The 19,559-nt window shown below is 39.9% G+C and overlaps 1 protein-coding gene and 1 pseudogene across 1 annotated transcript in view; both read left to right on the top strand.

The window, feature by feature from the left end:
- VPS8 (VPS8 subunit of CORVET complex) overlaps positions 1 to 19,559 on the top strand; it is a 478,663-nt gene that overhangs the window by 7,381 nt on the left and 451,723 nt on the right. Inside the window, 4 exon segments of the mRNA XM_053698746.1 lie at positions 2,343 to 2,512; positions 4,076 to 4,144; positions 17,464 to 17,591; positions 18,099 to 18,192. Of these exon segments, the coding sequence (XP_053554721.1) occupies positions 2,343 to 2,512; positions 4,076 to 4,144; positions 17,464 to 17,591; positions 18,099 to 18,192 (461 nt within the window).
- LOC128645628 (cilia- and flagella-associated protein 20-like) lies at positions 16,257 to 16,830 on the top strand (annotated as a pseudogene).

Here is a 19,559-nt window from a genome sequence, read left to right as displayed (position 1 = left end):
AGTTTAATTAGGTACTTTGCGGTGTGGGTGGATGGCGGTCTAGGGGTTATTAGGCTAGGGGCTTATGGTAGGGTGTTTGTTTATTCACTTTCTTTTCTCCATTGACTACTATGGGGAATGCTAGGACTACAACCAGAAATATTAATAAAATATATCTCTTAGCGCTTCACCCAATGAGATTCCTTATTGCTCCATGGAATGAGGGTACCTAGCTGACCCTAAACATAGAAAGCAGAAATAACCAAGATCCAAGGAGCGCCTATAGTACAAGGCTAAGGGTATATGCTTGTATAAAAAAGTGTTTATATTTATTTCCACATTCAGAACAACAAGTCTTGATAAAGGCCTAAGGAAGGGCCGAAACGCGTTGACATTTATGGTAAGCTTCATTCTGATTATTCATACAATTTTTTAGCATTATTGCACTATGTTGTATCTTTTTCATCCACAGGTTTAACAATAAAAGCACCATAGGGGATAAGTTTTGGATAAATCCGGATCTTTTCTTCAATTGTATTTCTCAGTTTCCAAAACCACACTTTGAGGATTCATCACTAAGAAGGAACATTACACTCTTAAGTTCATCATTTGGATTTCACAGATATATACACTATTTTTACTTTTTTTCTAAAATATATATATATATATATATTTTTTTTTCAATTTTTCATTGATTTTTTATTTTTCATTTTCATTATATTTTTTCATTATTTTTTCATTTTGCATTTTTTTTCCTCACTTTTTTACACCTTTTTCCATTTTTAGTAATTTTTTTAGCCATATCTTAAGCCATTTTGAAACTTGGTCATTTTGTTACCACTCACACAGATTTTTAGTTTCCACAAACTTCACAGTTTTCACAATATTACATCATTTTACCTAATATAATTTCTCACAATTCCCACTAACTCTGGGAAGGAACTCACTATCCCTCAAGGATCCACTGTTTTTTATCCCTACTAATTGGATCAGGAAGACATCAATTGGACTATTAGTTTTTCATTCTAACATACTAAACTATTTATTGCCTGGACTTGATATGTATTGTTATAAGGAATTTAAGATATTGTTATAAGGTATTTTAAGATATTTTATGGAATTTAAAGACTTAAGATAATCACATTTATAATATCGGTACCCATCAAGGTTTATGTCACATGGATCCATGTTTTTAATTTTTTCAATTTGTTCTGAATGTGGAAATAAATATAAACACTTTTTTATACAAGCATATATCCTTAACCTTGTACTATAGGCGCTCCTTGGATCTTGGTTATTTCTACTATGGGGAATGCGAAAATGCGAGGTTGTTTGCGCTAGTAGCGTGTTAGTTTTTCCCCACTTTTTTGTTTCCATTGATTTCTATCGGGGAACGCATGCACGCGCACATGAAAAATCAGCCTAGGATTTTTTAGCTTTTGAGGATTACCGCTAGCGCAAAATACGTTTGTTTTTTTTTTAACTAGTAATACCAGCGGAACCCGAGAATCGCAAAAGTGATGTTTTGGCTAACGAAAAAAATAAATTTACTGTGGCACTAATCTAGCCCATAATAATTATATGTTATTGTTTTTGTAGCAATACTTATCTTAATCTATCATTTTAACTACGTTATATAAAAATATGTTGTTGTTATACCTATCTGTCTGGCATTAATAAATGGCATTCAATTAAGATTCATAATATGTAGTACTCTAAAGTTCTTACTAGTAGTATACTTTTCTAAAGTTATTGTCTTGTGTACATGTGCACTAGCGTATTATTCAGAATAAAAGTTTGAAAGAGTCACTTCATGTGGTCAAATGTATGTTGGACTGGATGCTTTTGGTTCTAGTAATGGTACACATTGAGGTTCCACAGAGGATCCTGTACATGATCCATAACCATCTACTTGCTCCCTTTATTTGTATGTTCTATTAAAGTGATGGTAAACTTTAGCTAATCAAATGCTTAATATGTAATCCATTAAACAAGTATGTGTACTTTAAAAAAAAAATCTATTTGTGGAAAGGGTTACATCCGTGCCTATAGTAATGTTTCTATTACAATGTTATGCCGGCCCACTGGAATGAACATCCAATCAGTGTGTGTGTCATATGACACTCTTGAAGTCCAACCCTTTGACTTTCAATGTCAGACCATGTAACATATTATCGATAAGATTTGAATTCAGCAGTTTTTTTTAATAGTCTTTTAGGGACATGGTGTCCTGAACTGTAATCTGTGCTGCACTGAGGTTTTGTGTAGCATGTTCAGCATTTGTAGAGGGGCCATGGGACAGTTTTAAGAACTAGTTATTGTTTATGTTTTATGTGTCTCAATTATTAATCTGTTTTTTTAAGTGGAGTTAGAACAAGCAGAAGATGATCTTGGACCCAAGGGTGAGGAAACAGGCAGTCTTGTCAATGAAAGTAGTTCATTACGTGGCAGTCTGGACAGTGATCTGAACAAACCTAATGTTGGCTCAGGCTACCTGGAAATGGATAAGGAGTTTGATTTAAAGCAGGACCTGGTAAGTATAATTGAATCATCATTTCATACGGTTTGTTATCATTACAACCTATATATCCAGGTACAGGTCTGTGTCTCTTGTGATATTGATTATAGAATCAACAAATGTCCACAGCACTTGTAAATAACTTTCAATTTTTATTCCAAAACTTTCCTGAAGTTTTGGAATAAAAATTGAAAGTTATTTACAAGTGCTGTGGACATTTGTTGATTCTATATGTTATTTTGGGGAATGGGCAGACCCCCAGTCTTCATAGGCACTTGCTCCATTTAGTTGCTGTTATTGAAATACATTGGGTGATATTAATTATAGATTATCTTTAGAGGCTGCTAGGTGGAAAACAAAATGATTGAGTCAGAGATGCCTCTGCTTTTATGAGTATAATATAGTGTGCAATTATGGAACATTTGAGACACGTATAAAGAGTTCTTATAAATAGATATATTTTTTTCCTTACATAATTACTTTATGGGGAATTGCATGTAGAGTTTAATATCCCTTTAATATTATTATTTTGTACTTACATTGCTGAAATAAAGTTAAAGTAAAAAACAAAACAAAAACAAACGGGGTATGTTTTATTTTTATTCTAGGATAAGAATGCAGTGTTAATGCTTAAAAAATGGTAACCTTTCCCCTTTGTTTATATAGATCCGGAATGTTAGCGATATTTTAGATGGAGTTTACTTCACCAGTTGTAATGAAGATGCGCTTTAACTTTCTTTTTAATGTAGCACTGAGCTTTACATATCCTGTGGTCCGGCTGCCCACCTCAAAAGTATTTTTTTTGTAAGCCAACGGTTTGAATTGCTCTATAATCTCCAATTACCTTTCAAGTGGGTGGCTGGAGTATTTGAATTTCAGCAATATATTAAAAAGTAATTTAAAGTGTATCTTTGATTAATTAAACTCCATGTAAAATATTGCTAACATTCTGGATCTGTTTATACAAAGGGAGAAGTTTACCATCACTTTAAACAGGAGAGGGGTGGGTGTGATATGCTATTTTATTGTACACATAAATATTATCAATTATTAAATGTTATATAAATTGCCAGTGTCAAAATTAAACTTTCATGATTCAGATAGGGTATTCAATTTTAAACAACATTTCAATTTACTTTTATAATCAAATTAGGTTTGTTCTCTTGGTATTTTTTGTTGAAAGCTAAAACTAGGTAGGCTCATATTCTAATTTCTAAGCCCTTGAAGGCACCTCTTACCTCAGTGCATTTTGACAGTTCTTTCACAGCTAGACTGCACTAGTTCATGTGTGCCATATAGATATCACTGTGCTCACTCCTGTGGAGTTATTTATGAGTCAGCACTGATTGGCTAAAATGCAAGTCTTTGAAAAGAATGGAGATAAGGGGGCAGTCTGCAGTGGCAGAGATACAAGGTAATCACAGAGGTAAAAAGTATATTAATATAACCGTGTTGGTCATGCAAAACCATAGAATGGGTAATAAAGGGATTATCTATCTTTTTAAACAACAAATATTCTGGGGCAGACTGTCCATTTAATTTGTCTTTTGTTATAAGTGTAATGTCATTTTCTTACAGATTGATGACAAAGAGTTTGACATCCCTCAGGTGGATACTCCGCCAACGCTAGAGAGTATTCTTAATGAGGTGAGTCTCAAGCAAGATGTTTGTGTAACAAGAAGCTTCTGTGTATTATACTGTAGTAGACTCTTTACAGGGCTGACTCACGACTTTGTGCTGCCTGGGTCAAAGTATGACATCACGCCCCAACTCATTGCCCACTACAGTCTAAATCCAACCATAGTTAGGAATCTCAAAGATATAAAGGCGCAGTCTACACTTTTGTCATCTTAAAGTCTTACTTTAGATTAAGCTGCACATAGCCTCCTGCACACTTTCTATATCATGCAGCAGTAACAGTAAAACAGTTATTTTAAAATAACTATTGTTTCTGGTCACTTTGAAATGGCTGCCAAGCTCTGCCCACTGATGACATCACAATCAGGGATGAATTAAAGGTTTCACTAGTTACAAAAGACTCACTAATTGGATTCAACAGACTGTCAATGTTATTCAGCATAGAGCCTAGATATAGCCCAGATCATAATGTTATCAGTGGGAGGAGCTTGGCAGCCATTTCAAAGTACATGGAAAAGAAAGTTTTGCCAGGTTCCGTCTCAGACCTTTACAACTGTGCATGCTGAGACAGTGAAACGGCAATCCTTCAGATCTGTCTCAAAAGATTGTATTAGACAGCCGGTCGAGAGAATCGCTCTCTTGGTGGCTCTGTCCAAATCGCTTCTTAAGACCATCCTGGGAGATTGTGACTGCGGGTTTACCAGATTCCAATCAGACAACATATCCTCGTGGCTTACATCAACCATCAGGGGGGGAACGAGAATTTCCTTGGCGATGAAGAAAGTATCTCCGATTCTGGAGTGGGCGAATGCCCACAGCTGTTCGCTGTCAGCGATCCACATTCCGGGTGTGGACAACTGGGAGGCGGATTTTCTCAGCAGGCAATCATTCCACCCAAGGGAATGGTCTCTCCATCCCAAGGTGTTTGCAGAGATATGCAGCAAGTGGGGGATGCCGGAGATAGATCTCATGGCGTCCCGTCTCAATACCAAGCTTCCCTAGTACGGGTTGAGGTTGAGAGATCCTAAAGTGGATTTAATAGATGCACTAGTAGTGTCCTGGAGGTTTAAACTCGTATAGCTTTTTCCTCCATTACCGCTTCTTCCTCGAGTGGTGGCCTGCATCAAGCAGGACCGAGTATCAGTAATCCTGATTGCTCCATCGTGGCCGCAAAGAACGTGGTTCGCGGATCTAGTGGGGATGTCCTCATCTTCTCCGTGGAAGTTACCTTGTCGCAGAGACCTGCTGTTACAAGGTCCATTTGTTCATCAAAATCTAATTTCTCTGAGGCTGACTGTGTGGAGATTGAATACTTAGCAAAAAGGAGGTTTCTCTGAGAGTGTCATTGATACTCTTATTCATGCTCATAAACCAGTAACTCTGCGTATCTACCACAAAGGGTGGAGGACCTACTTATTCTGGTGTGAAGAGCATGGGTTTTCCTGGCACAAAGTTAAGGTTGCCAGGATCTTATGTTTTCTTCAGGATGGACTGGAGAAGGGCCTTTCTGCTAGTTCTCTGAGAGGACAGATTTCGGCGCTGACGGTTTTATTGCACAAGAGGCTGGCTGAGCTTCCAGACGTGCAGTCCTTTGTTAAGGCTCTGATTAGGATCAGACCTGTGTTTAGATCTGGGGCTCCTCATTGGAGCCTAAATCTTGTTCTTCGTGTTTTGCAACAGGCTCCGTTTGAGCCTCTGCATTCCATTGACATTAAATTGTTATCTTGGAAGGTTCTCTTTTTTTTTTTTTTTTTTTTTTTTTTAAACAAGCTTTATTGACAAAGAAAAATTGAAATAACATACATTCAAGCCGTGCTTGATATTTGGTCATCAGTAATACAAAACAATACCTCTGGACATTAATAAATTTAGCTTAATACATCTTTCACCTACTTTCGGGTGTATCAAAGAGACGGAATGTCCAAGAGTAAAAGAATACAAGGAACAAGCCAGCTGTGAAGTCCAAAGCTTGTGGTTTTTCTTTTTCAAATAAACAAAAATCAGATAATAAAAAAAACGAAAGAAAAAGAAAAAAGAGAATAAAAAAGCAAAACAAAATGTAACATGTTACGTAACTTGTATGTTTATAATAATACATTATGAGATGAGAATTGCGATGCAGAGTACTTTGTATATCATGGGTTATGGAGCATACAGTCGTCAAGAAACTTAAAGCCTATAAGTCCGGGTATCCGTCAGGGCCCAGGATCAGAGAGGGGATATGGAGATGTCAGTTATTCATCAAGTGGTCCCATCAACCCCATGAATATAGGTCTCCCAATAGAGGGACATTGCACAGTAAAAGTCAAGTCTGTTAGTTTGGATGTAGTGGTACTTCTCAAGGGATAGTAGGAGTGTAACATTTTGCATCCAGCTTTTTGTGGTCGGGACGGCTCTCTGTTTCCATAGTCTAGGTACTAATTGTTTTGCGCTGCTAAGCATGATATATAATAATTTGGATTTATATTTACATTTGATTCGTGGGGGTTTGTTGAAAAGCAGAATCAGAGGGTCTAAAGGAATCTCGTGTACAAGGGCTTTTTGGATCTCAGTGTGAATGCTTTTCCAAAAGGGTTGGAGAACTGGACAGTCCCACCATATGTGGTATAAAGTGCCTACATGTCCACAGCCTCTCCAGCACAGAGGGTCAGAGAGTCCATGAATTTTGGCCAGCCTACTGGGGTATAAGTACCACCTGCATAATAGTTTCATGTTTGTCTCGGTGATGTTCATTGAGGATGGTGCTTTCCCCATATGTTGAAAGATGGAGTCCCATGTCTCAGAGGGGACACTAAAGCCCAGTTCCGTTTCCCAGGTTCGGGTGTATGATGGAAGATTTCTAGAGTGTATAGATGATAAAATCTTATAAGTCAAGGAAAGGGTTCCCCTCGTTGGCTGTGTGGACCAGCAAAGTGTTTCAAAGGGGTTTAAACTCCTAACTATATTAGCCCTATCTTTATGGTGTGAGATAAAATGGGACAGTTGGAGGTATTCAAACCAATTGTTAAAGTATGGGATATTTCTCTCTGCCAACGTGGACCTGGGTAAGATACTACCCTCCTCTAACAAGGAGAAGCAGGGTAGCCCTGCTGCTATACTATATGTCCCATTCGCCCATACCTGCAGGCAAGGGGGAAGGGCTTTATTATGGCAAAGGGGGGTTAATGGGGAAGGTACCGTAGACACCCCCTTTATGGATTTAGTAAGGCGATCCCATGTCAGAAAAGTGTCTATTATCAGGGAGGTGGGGGATTTCCACGGGGCTCTGTCTCGTTTGTGTAGCCAGCATTGTGTGCCTAAACTTTTTGAGCCAGTTAAGTCATGTTCGAGCCTCACCCATTCTTTGTCTTGCGCGTTTTTGCACCAATCTATAATTCTAGTGAGAAAGGCTGCTTGCTGATAGAACAGAAGGTTAGGAACTCCAAGTCCTCCTCTATTGCGGGGCCTATAAAGTGTGGCCTTTGCAATTCTAGGACGTTGGTGCGCCCACAGGAAGGCATTGACTAATTTTTGCGCTGAGCTGATGTAGTGCTGAGGAAGATAGATAGGGACTGTCTGGAACAAATAGAGGAAGCGCGGAAGAATGCTCATCTTGAAAGCATGTGCTCTACCGAGCCAAGATAAGCATTTATTCTGCCAGCCCTTCAGTTCTGCCTTGACAGACTCAAACAGAGCCTGATGATTCAATTGGATCAGGGAATCCTGTGCATTCGAGAGTTGGATTCCTAAGTATTTGATGGAGGTGTGCTCCTGTCGGAATAAGTATTGCTCTGAAATCTGGTTGGCCCTGTGGTCTGAAAGCCCTACACTTAAAAATTCCGACTTCAACATGTTAATTTTGAAATTAGATAGGGAACTATATCTCTCTATGACAGGAATTAGGGAGGAAAGTGATTCCAGGGGTGAGGTTAGAGTAAAAAGGACGTCATCTGCGTACATTGTAGTTTTGTACTGAGTGTCACCTATTTGAATCCCTTTTATTCCTGAATTTTTCCTAACATTAGCAGCTAGGACCTCCATAGCCAAAACGAACAGCAGGGGGGAAAGAGGACAGCCCTGTCTTGTACCGTTAAGGATGGGAAAGGGGTCTGATAAAGAATCATTTAGCTTAATCCGGGCTTTAGGAGTATGATATAAGGCAAAAATTTTCCCTATAAGTTTCTCTCCCATTCCAAAACGTGCTAATGTGAGTTTTAAGAATTGCCAATCTAATCTATCAAACGCCTTTTCGGCATCAATGGCTAGAAAGATAGAGGGAATGGAATGAGTTTTTGCATAATCAAGGAGATTGAGGATCTTAATAGTGTTGTCTCTCGCCTCTCGGCGAGGGACAAAGCCCACTTGGTTTAGGTGGATTAGTTGGGGTAGCAATTTGTTGAGTCTTAAGGCGATGAGTTTTGCGTACAATTTGATGTCAACGTTTAGGAGTGAAATAGGGCGAAAATTAGCGGGGGAGTTAGTAGGTTTGCCCGGTTTGGGGATCACTGTAATGTGGGCTTCTAACATTGAGGAAAGAAAAGGGTGCGTCTGGTCGGCAGTGTTAAAGACCGTGCATAGGTGGGGAATCAAGATTGGTGCAAATTTCTTATAATAGGAAGCCGTAAACCCGTCAGGGCCTGGGCTCTTACCTGATGGTAACTGTTTAAGGGCTACGGCAATTTCTGCTGCCGAAAAGGGAGACTCGAGATCAGCTGCCTGCGCTTCTGTTAACTGAGGTAAGGGGGTGTCTAAGAGGTATGCTTTAGTGGTATTATCGTCATTGCTTGAGGCATTTAGTCTCGGTAGGTTATAAAGTTTTGAATAATAAGCTAAGAATTGGGAGAGTATCTCCGGGGTCGTATTGACCGTCTTTTCTGATGGTGATTTAATTTCAGTAACAAAGGTTTTTAGTTTTTTAAGTTTTAAGGAGCGTGCAAGGAACTTTCCTGCTCTGTTACTCTCGAAGTAAAATTTTTGTTTAGTTTTTAGAGCTAGTGTGTTAGCCTCCTGCATTAGCTGTTCTTGTACTGTTTGCCTAGCTTTGTCAAGTTCTTCGAGGGTGCGTGTGTCTGTTGGGTTCAATTTATGTTGGTGTTCCAATCTAGCTAGGAGGTCAGTGGATGATTTGTAAAGCAACCGTGCTTTTTGCCTGATGTACGCTTTATATTTAATGAACTCTCCTCTGATATAGCATTTGTGGGCTTCCCAGACCACAAGGGGGTCTGTCTCTGGTAGTGAGTTTAGATGAAAATATTCCGGAAGCCTCTTCTCTATTTTGTTTTTAAAATCAGGGTAGTTTAACAAATTATCATCTAATTTCCACATAAAGGAGGGCTGTGGTGCAGAGGGCCATATCAATTGTGTCAACACAGCAGAGTGGTCAGACCAGACTGTGTGTGAAAGTTTAGAGGTGAGGACATAAGACAAGCCTTTTTGGTTTGTAAGGAGGTAATCGATTCTACTGTATGAACGATGTGGAGAGGAGAAAAAGGTGTAGTCCCTTCTAGTTGGATGTTTAAATCTCCATGTGTCAAAAATTGTCTGTTCGTACATGAGTTTCCATAATTGTTTAAGTGTATTTTTAGATGTGGAAGGCATTGGATTTGTGGTGTCCATATCCGGGTGTATGGGTATATTAAAGTCGCCTCCAATGTAGAGTGTTCCTATAGTGTGATCTAAAATCCGTGCAAAATGTTTTTTGAAAAAGGGGAGTTGATTTTTGTTCGGGGCATATAGATTTACTAGAGTAGCTGGTGAGCCAAACAACAAACCAGTCACACATAAAAACCTCCCCTCCGTGTCCGTATATGTTTGAATCGGGGTAAAGGAAATGTGCCTGCTTATAAGGATGCTCACTCCATTTCTTTTGTGATCAAAGGAGTTGTGGAAATGTTGTGTATAGTGTCCCCCAAAATATTTTGGTTCCTTAAGTTTTAGGAAGTGCGTTTCCTGTAGGAATAAAATATCACCTCCTTTGCGACGGAGGTCTAACATAGCCATAGAACGCTTCTGTGCTGAATTAAAACCTCTCACGTTCTGGCTTATCAAAGTAATGTTCTTGCTGTTAGAAGTCATGGTTTGTCGGTGCGGGAATGTCTGTCAATTTGTATAGGTGTCTATTCAGTGAAGTCTTGATGACAAGCAGTGTGTGCATACTCCATTTCAGCTGTAACCCAAAGTCTGCATTTCTCATACGTAACATAAACATCAAAAACAGGTAATAACCTAAAAGTGAGCAGTGACATTTACATCTAAACAAAAAATATCTTAGTGAAAATAACGCCATAAAACGTTTATTACTTACGAGGAGGCAGTAGCCAGCTCCACATAAAAGTATATAATAAGGTCTAACAAGTGCCCATGTTTCACATTTACATAACAGTAATAAAGATAAACAGGCTTAATCTGTGACATTATGCATGATAAACGAGCCAAACTGTTTTACTTAATAACAAGAGCTTTTTAGTAATTATAACAGTGAAGGCAGAAGGAAAAAGAAAAACAAAAGGATACTTATCGGCATCCAACAGGGCAGAACTTCGAAAATCAAACAAGGATAACACCAACTGTGCTATTGTTCAGGCAAACTTTACCAGGTCTCTGGTTAGGGGTCACAAGACCCAGCTTACATCTCATCCTCCCAGACTAGGGCTCTGGAGGGGGCATCAAGGAGAGGAACTTGGAGACCTGGTTGTTGGATGAGCTCTTTGCTTATGGGAAACCTTTTGCCAGCCTCCTCGATCTGTCCCAGCTGGTCTTTTCTTTGGGGGTTCTTGAGAGTCCTCCGTAGGTGTTTCAATGGGGGTCTCAATCTCTAGGGCCGAGCAGAAATCCCCAACATCTTTCAGAGATTTACAGTTTAACTTCCTGTTTCCATGCAGGACATATAGGTGAAAAGGAAAGCCCCATCTGTATAGGATCCTCTTTTGTCGTAAAAGTGTGGTCAGTGGAGCCAGTTCCCTTCTTCTTTGTAAAGTCCTTTGTGATAAATCTTGGAAGAATTGTAGAACGACACCTCTAAACTTAACCGGCTGGTTCTTACGGGAGAGGTTCAGGAGCTCCTCCTTTTCTCCGAAGTCTTTGAACTTCATAATGACATCCCTTGGGGGTGCTGTGTCGGGAGGTTTGGGCCTCAGGGCTCTGTGGGCTCTGACCCAAGGGATGTCTGTAGTCGGTGAGGTGTTCTTCAGGTGAGCAAAGAGAGCTGGAAAATAAGTCGGGAAATCTTTCGGGAGTACCGACTCAGGAATACCTCTTATTCTAAGATTTTTCCTGCGGCTGCGATTTTCCAGGTCTTCTATCTTGTCATGTAGATCAGATAGCAGCTCGGTATGATGTTTTGTTACATTCTGAGTCGTATTAATTTCTCCTTGCAAGTGGTCTGTAAATTCCTCTAATGCTTCCACTCTATTGCCCATAGAGTGCAGGTCCTGTTTCAATTCCGCTATTTCTTCGCGTATACATGAGCGGATTATGTCTGCAATGTCCTGCTTAGACGCCAGTGTGGAGAGAATAGTGTTTGGCACAGAGGTGCTTTCCTCAGAGGTCTCCACCATTTTTTGTGGTGTCTTCACCCTTTGTAAAGGTGATCTGGCCATCTCAGAGTTCATAATTGCCTTAGTTCCCGTAGGGGAAAAAAACTGATCTACCACACTGTCCCTCTGACTATTCATTTTCTGTGGCTTGCTGGGCTTTGCTGAACGTTTGGTGTTCATAGTTGAGACTTAGTAGGGGGCACAGCGAGCATATAGTGGACACCCCTGGCGACCCCCTCTACGAAGGTGGGGCAAAAATAACAGTCCTGGATTAACCCCTATCAGAAACAAAAAGGGATGTGTATTAAATATATGGTCCCTGATCAAAGCTGGGTTATCTCTAGATGTGGGTTTCAAATAAAAACTCAGTCCAGTATTAGTGTGAGCCACAAAGCTCTCCTCAATAGTTATGTGGTTAAGTACAGTAAAGGAGCTATGATTTGTAGCTGCTTAATAACCGGTATGTCCGGTATGTTCTCCTGTATCTGGCTACAAACCAAACAAGAATCCGCTGTTATAGTCCTCTTTATTTTGTACTTTATATATTTGTATTTCTTCCCTCCTGCGCTAACTTTGTTAAGTAACCCGATCAGGCCAAGGACTGTTTATTCTCCCTTGCACACGCAGCTTCTGGCTACGTGTGATGCTGTCAAGATGGCGGCCTATTGCGGAGGGGCCTCAGGGACCGGCGGCTCGCGGACAGAATAGCACACGCGGGGGAAGATAATGGGGGGTTCCCTTCTGCCTCTCCCAGTTACCTGTGGTCATCCGAGTCCGGTAAGAGTAGGCACCTTTCTCCTTACATAGTTGTGGCTTTCTGCCGTTTGTTGCGTAGCGGCGCTTCTAGAACTGCAGCGTGTGGCTTGAAAACTGAGTGAACTGTCAGTCTCTCAGTTGGGATAGCAGACCGCACTTTAAAAAGTTGATCTTCAGCCTCTCTAAGTGAATATTTATCGGCTCCTTGTAGATAAGTGTGTATGGTGGCAAAATTGTGACTTTATAGGGCCATATTGTCGGAGCTGGCTACCGGAGCTATGGAGTTAAGCAGCCATCTTAGCTGCGGCCAGCTCCGCCCCCTCGGAAGGTTCTCTTTTTAATGGCTATTGCCTCTTGCGATGTGAGTTCCCTTATCTGATTTTTCATGCAGATTAGGCAGTTTTACTTACTAAATTAGGTTTTCTTCCTAAGGTTGTGTTAGATCGCAACATCAATCAAGAGATTGTGGTTCCTTCCTTGTGTCCTAATCCTTCTTCATCGAACGAACCTTTACTTCACAATTTGGATGTGGTTTGCGCCTTGAAGTTCTTTCTTCAGGCTACCTCTTTGTTTGTTGTCTATTTGGGAAAGAGTAAGGGGCAGAAGGCTATTTCGACTTCTTTATATTTTTTGTTAAGGAATGTCATCCGCTTCGCTTACGAGACAGCGGGACATCATCCTCCTGAGAGGATAACGGCTCATTCCACTAGAGCAGTGGCTTCCTCCTGGGCGTTTCAGACAGAGGCCTCTATGGATCAGATTTGTAAGGCGGCTACATGGTCCTCCTTACAAACTTTTTTCAAAATTTTACAAGTTTGATGTTTTTGCTTCAGCTGAAGCAGCTTTCAGGAGAAAAGTTTTGCAGGCTGTGGTGCCCTCAGAATAGGATCCGCCTCTTCCTTTTTGTTCCCTCCCGTTATTTATTCAGTGTCCTCTGGAGCTTGGGTATAGTTTTCCCAACAGTAAGGAATGAAGCCGTGGACTCTCCCTATCTTAAAAAGGAAAACATAATTTATGCTTACCAGATAAATTCCTTTCCTTCCGGATAGGGAGAGTCCATGACCCCCGTCCGTTTTTTCTTGTCTAAGGCCGGCCCCCTATTATTTATCTTATTCTTCTAGCACCATTTATAACCTGATATTTCTCCTACTTTTCCTTGTTCCCTCGGCAGAATAACTGGGCTAATGAGGAAGTGGGAGGGATATTTAAAGGGATATTAAACACTAAATACATGCTAGATAGAATGATGCATTCAAAGAAAAGATTAGTCCATGACTAACATGTAGATGTATTTTTTAAAGTTTCATTAGTTGTTTAAAAAGTGACAAAAAGTTTTAGTGTCTATAAAACACTGGGAGCTGGCATGTTGTAACTTGTGTTACCTTCTCTGCTGTGGCCAATTAGGGTCAGTTATAAATAGGTCACTAGAGTGTGCAGCCAATGGTTGTGCTGGATTTAACAGTGTTCTGCACTTCTATTTCTAACAGAAACTGAAAAGCTCACAATTTCAGAATGGAATTACAGGCAAAGAGGACAAAATAAATAATAAAAGTATATTGCAGAGTTGTTTTATATATACAATTTATCATTTTATATTACCATCTCAAAGTGTTTAATGTCCCTTTAAGCCTTTGGCTGGGGTGTCTTTGCCTCCTCCTGGCGGCCAGGTGTTGTATTTCCCAGTAGTAAGGAATTAAGCCGTGGACTTTCCATATCCGGAAGGAAAGGAATTTATCTGGTAAGCATAAATTATATTTTTTCATGTATGCTGCAAGGGTTTGACTGGCCTTTAACTCTGTGCCCTCCTTAAACTCATAACTGTTTTACTATTACTGCTGCATGATATAGAAATGGTGCTGGACGATATTTGCAGCTTAATCTAAAGTAAGACTTTAAGATGACTAAGGTGTAGACTGTCTCTTTAAGTTCAGCAGAGCAGAAATGTCATATATAAGTATGCTGATAGCAGCTGTGGGACCCCATATGAGAATAATCTCTCTTAAAACTAACACCATTAGCTAGGATATGCTCTCCCTATGTCCAACCCCTGTCATAGGTTGCCTGGGTCCGGTGATCCCACCTGGTCTATATAATTTAGTTTAGTAAAGTATACAGGAGCATGCCTCCCTTAGTGCTGCATACATAATCATTGCACATTACACACACATTTTGGTAAATATTTTATTATATCTTTTCATTTGACAACACTGAAGAAATTACACTTTGCTACAATGTAAATTAGTGAGTGTACAGCCTGTATAACAGTTTAAATTTTCTGTCCTCTCAAAATAAATCAACACACAGCCTTTAATGTCTAAACCGTTGGCACCCCTAAGTGGAAATGTACAAATTGGGCCCAATTAGCCATTTTCCCTCACTAGTGTCATGTGACTCGTTAGTGTTACAAGGTCTCAGGTGTGAATAGGAAGCAGGTGTGTTAAATTTGGTGTTATCGCTCTCACACTCTCTCTCATACTGGTCACTGGGAGTTCAACATGGCACCTCATGGCAAAGAACTCTCTGCGGATCTGAAAAAAAGAATTGTTGCTCTACATAAAGATGGCGTTGGCTGTAAGAAGATTGCGAAGACCCTGAAACTGAGCTGCAGCACGGTGGGCAAGACCATAGAGCGGTTTCACAGGACAGGTTCCACTCAGAACAGGCCTCGCTATGGTCAACCAAAGAGGTTGAGTGTACGTGCTCAGCGTCATATCCAGAGGTTGTCTTTGAGAAATATATGTATGAGTGCTGCCAGCATTGCTGCAGAGTTTGAAGGGGTGGGGGGTCAGCCTGTCAGTGCTCAGACCATACGCTTCACACCGCATCAAATTGGTCTGCATGGCTGTCGTCTCAGAAGGAAGCCTCTTCTAAAGATGATGCACAAGAAAGACCGCAAACAGTTTGCTGAAGACAAGCAGACTAAGGACATGGATTACTGGAACCATGTCCTGTGGTCCTATGAGATCAAGATAAACTTATTTTGTTCAGATGGTGTCAAGCGTGTGTGGCGGCAGCCAGGTGAGGAGTACAAAGAAAAGTGTGTCTTGCCTACAGTCAAGTATGGTGGTGGGAGTGTCATGGTCTGGGCCTGCATGAGTGCTGACGGCACTGGGGAGCTACAATTCATTGAGGGAACCATGAATGCCAACATGTACTGTGATATACTGAAGCAGAGCCATGATAACGACCCCAAACACACCTCCAAGACGACCACTGCCTTGTTAAAGAAGCTGAGGGTAATGGTGATGGACTGGCCAAGCATGTGTCAAGACTTAAACCCTATTGAACATCTGTGGGTCATCCTCAAGCGGAAGGTGGGGGAGGCCAAGGTCTCTAACATCCACCAGCTGCGTGATGTCGTCATGGAGGAGTGGAAGAGGACTCCAGTGACAACCTGTGAAGCTCCCCTAAACTCCATGCCCAAAAGGGTTAAGGCAGAGCTGGAAAATAATGGTGGCCACACAAAATATGGAGACTTTGGGCCCAATTAGGACATTTCTACTTAGGGGTGTACTCACTTTTGTTGCCAACGGTTTAGACATTAATGGCTGTGTGTTGAGTTGTTTTGAGGGGACAGCAAATTTACACTGTTATACAGGCTGTACACTCACTACTTTACATTGTAGCAAAGTGTCATTTCTTCAGTGTTGTCACATAAAAAGATATAATAAAATATTTACAAAAATGTGAGGGGTGTACTCACTTTTGTGGGATACTGTATATACAGTATATGTATATACTGCGCAGGACTGAGCTCTGCTTACAAAAGTGCTCAGTGTGCGGGAGTCAGCACCCGGGGACCGTGCTCGGGTACAGGAGAGGTGACATACGCACGTACACACAGACTCACCATGTTCAAGAAAACGTTCCAGTCTGGCTGCCTCTCCATCCTCTACAGTATTGGCAGCCAACCGCTCCAGATCTGGGATAAGAAGGTGAGGAATGGGCACATAAAGCGGATAACAGACAATGATATTCAGTCGCTGGAAGTGGAAGGGACTAATGTGAGCACCACATACATCACGTGCCTGGCTGATCCGAAGAAGACTAGGCATTAGGCTGCCATTCTTGGTAATGATTATCAAGAATCTAAAGATATTTTAAACTTTTGAAGTTCAGGTGCTGGAGGATAAGAGTGTTTGACGACGTTTCAGAACCAGTAACTACCAAAGTACAACACGTGTGAAGCTGTTTATCTGCACAATGTCTATGCGGTTGGATGATGGCTGGAACCAAATACAGTTTAACTTGTCAGATTTCACTCGCAGAGCATACGGAACAAACTACATAGAGATGCTGCGTGTGCAGATCCATGCAAACTTTTGTATCCGGAGAGTTTACTTCTCAGACCACCTGTATTCTGAGGATGAGCTTCCGGCTGAGTTTAAGCTGTACCTTTCTGTGCAGAATAAGGCAAAGCAATGAGAAGACAACTCTCTGTAGAACATTGACCTCCCCATCTCCTCTCTAACCTTCTAAAATAGTATTTTATATATAAGAAAAGTCTCCTCCAACCATTTTTATAAATTATGGATTTTTTTCTTTTTCAAACTCAGATCCATTTATGTTTTGTAATAAATCCTCCTGCTCCTGTGAAAAAAACAATATATATATATATATATATATATATATATATATATATATATATATATATATATATATATATATATATATATATAAAATAGCTTGTTAAAGTATGTTACTCTGGCTTAATTAAAGGGACACAGTATTTCAAAATTGTATTTGTTTCATCTAAAGGAGAATATTTCTATTGATATCCTTGTGCTGTATAAACCAGCCTTTTTTGTGTGTTTTCTTTGTCAACAATCCACCAATAGGTATCTTTGTGTCAGTTGCACTTCCTTTTTATTTTGCTCTAAATTTAAACAGCCTTTCTTAAAATTTTTCATGAAAAATATGTTTAACAGCTACTCCTTCATATGTGAAAAAAAATTCAGTACATTGTCCTTTTAAAACTTGTATTCTTACTTTCTGTTGTATGATATATAGTAGCACAGTAAGGGTGATTTTCTTAAATATATATGTATTTCCTTGTAGACAGATGATGAAGATGAATCCTTTATACCAGAGGATCCAGCACTTCTGAACGTGGAGGTGGTAGACACTCACTCGTGTGACACTTCATCGCTGGCAAGTTCTGACAGTGGTGACCGAGCGCACAAGAGGTAACTTGCAGATCAATGGATTCTATAGAATCGCCAAAAAGGTGTCCTCAACTTTAGCTTATATGTATTCATTTAGATTTTGAGCTCTTTGTAGCAGGGCCCCTCCTCCTGTATCATTTACATTATTAAGACAAAGGGCACAATTCTAAAAAAAACTTGCTGCTATGTAAAGAAATAAACAGCTTATTTCCCTGAGCACTATATTTTAAACTAAGTGTCTCTCTTACACATAAATAATATTGGTGAACTCCCCTTAATGAGATACAAAGTTCCCAAGGTAAAAATTGACTTTAAAACAATCCTTGAAGGGCCTTGTAATACTTACAAGACATCCTATAGAATCTCTCCAGACCAGAGAGCTTTAGAGAATCAGGGTCTCAGTGTATTGTACTGTATATCCCAATGATTATGTACTCAGCTCTATGGAATGCAGTGCTGCTTTACAATTAGGATTATAGTGGCTTTGGTTAGGGAGAAATTTTACAAATTGCATGTCTTTTTTTTAAGGAGGAAGAGACTCCCAGATGCCTTTTCTCGCCACGGATCAGTGATGCGCCACACACTGCTTAAAGGAATCTCTGCTCAGATTGTTTCAGCTGCTGTAAGTCTCTAAAGCTTTTTCTTAATTTTACATTAGAACATTATCCTCAACACATGCGCCTGTTTTGATTTGATAAAATAATTACTTTTTTTTAGTCACCCTGATTTAAATGAGGCTTAAGGGGACACTGAAGTCAAAATTATACTTTCATGATTCAGATACAGACCGTGTCCAAAAAACAAACAAAAAAACTTCCAGTTTACTTCTGTTATCAAACTACACATCTTTCTTTTAGTCTCCTTTTTTGAAACTTATCACCTTTCTATAAGAGCATACTGAGATAAGTTTAGGAGCGTGCTTGTGTTTTGAGCACTATACAGCAGCAGTGTTTACAACAAAGTTTAATAAATATTACCCTAGACTCAGGCACACTCTTGTCATCAAAAGAAGTTACGCTTTAACAAAGGCTACCAAGTGAATGAAGTAAATCGGACAATAGAGGTTAAAATGGAAAGTCTATTTAAAATTGTGTGCTCTGACTTCCATGACCATTTAAAAACAGTACTTTATTCTAAGGTCCTGTTAAAAAAAAAAAAACAAAAACAATTTTCTTAATACCCTTTAAACATATAATACTGATTATATTATATAACTAATCATTATGCCATATTATTATTATTATTTTTAAATAAATGTATTCCTTACTTTGAAATCCTCTGTATTTAGTTTTTCATGCTCTCCAGACCGCCTACTCAAAAAGAAGGAGCGGCTTGGATTGAAACTATCCAATTGCTGCGCTATGCATAATGTTATTTAGCATATTCATATTCGTGCTTGCTCCTGAACGCATGCGCAATGGTGATTAAGAGAAACTCCACATGCCTTTCCTTCCTCAACCAGATGCTTGGTTGGTACAGTCTGTATGGCGCTTGACTGTGTTAAAGCACACATTTCTGATGTTCACAGTGATGTCACTGGCAATGTGCAGTGTACATGGTCGGCCCTAGAAATTGCGGGGCCCAAGGCAGGATGACAAAATGGGGCCCCCTTTTCTCCCCGCCCCTAACCCTGCCCATTCTCCGCCCCAACCCCACCCAATCTCTGCCCCCAGTCCCGACCAATCTCCGCCCCCAGTCCCGACCAATCTCCGCCCCCAGTCCCGCTCAATCTCCACCCCAAAAGCTTTTAAAATGAACAAAAAAAAAAAATAGAAGAAAAATCATTTAAGGTAATGCACAACATTTTATATATTAAAAAAACATATAAATGCTCTAATGTGGAGCACTATAACATTGTATATATTGCAATATACCATTTGTACTATTGGAACAACTGTTTATGTATATAATGAAGAATTATGCTGACAATTAGGAACAGTTAAGTTGAACTGGGCCTTATTTTTATCTGTTTTCTTATGATAACAAGAA

This window comes from Bombina bombina, chromosome 1 (assembly GCF_027579735.1).
Source record: "Bombina bombina isolate aBomBom1 chromosome 1, aBomBom1.pri, whole genome shotgun sequence".
Classification (NCBI taxonomy): domain Eukaryota; kingdom Metazoa; phylum Chordata; class Amphibia; order Anura; family Bombinatoridae; genus Bombina; species Bombina bombina.
Note: the sequence above shows the minus strand (reverse complement) of the source record. Positions and strands in the feature narration are given on the sequence as shown.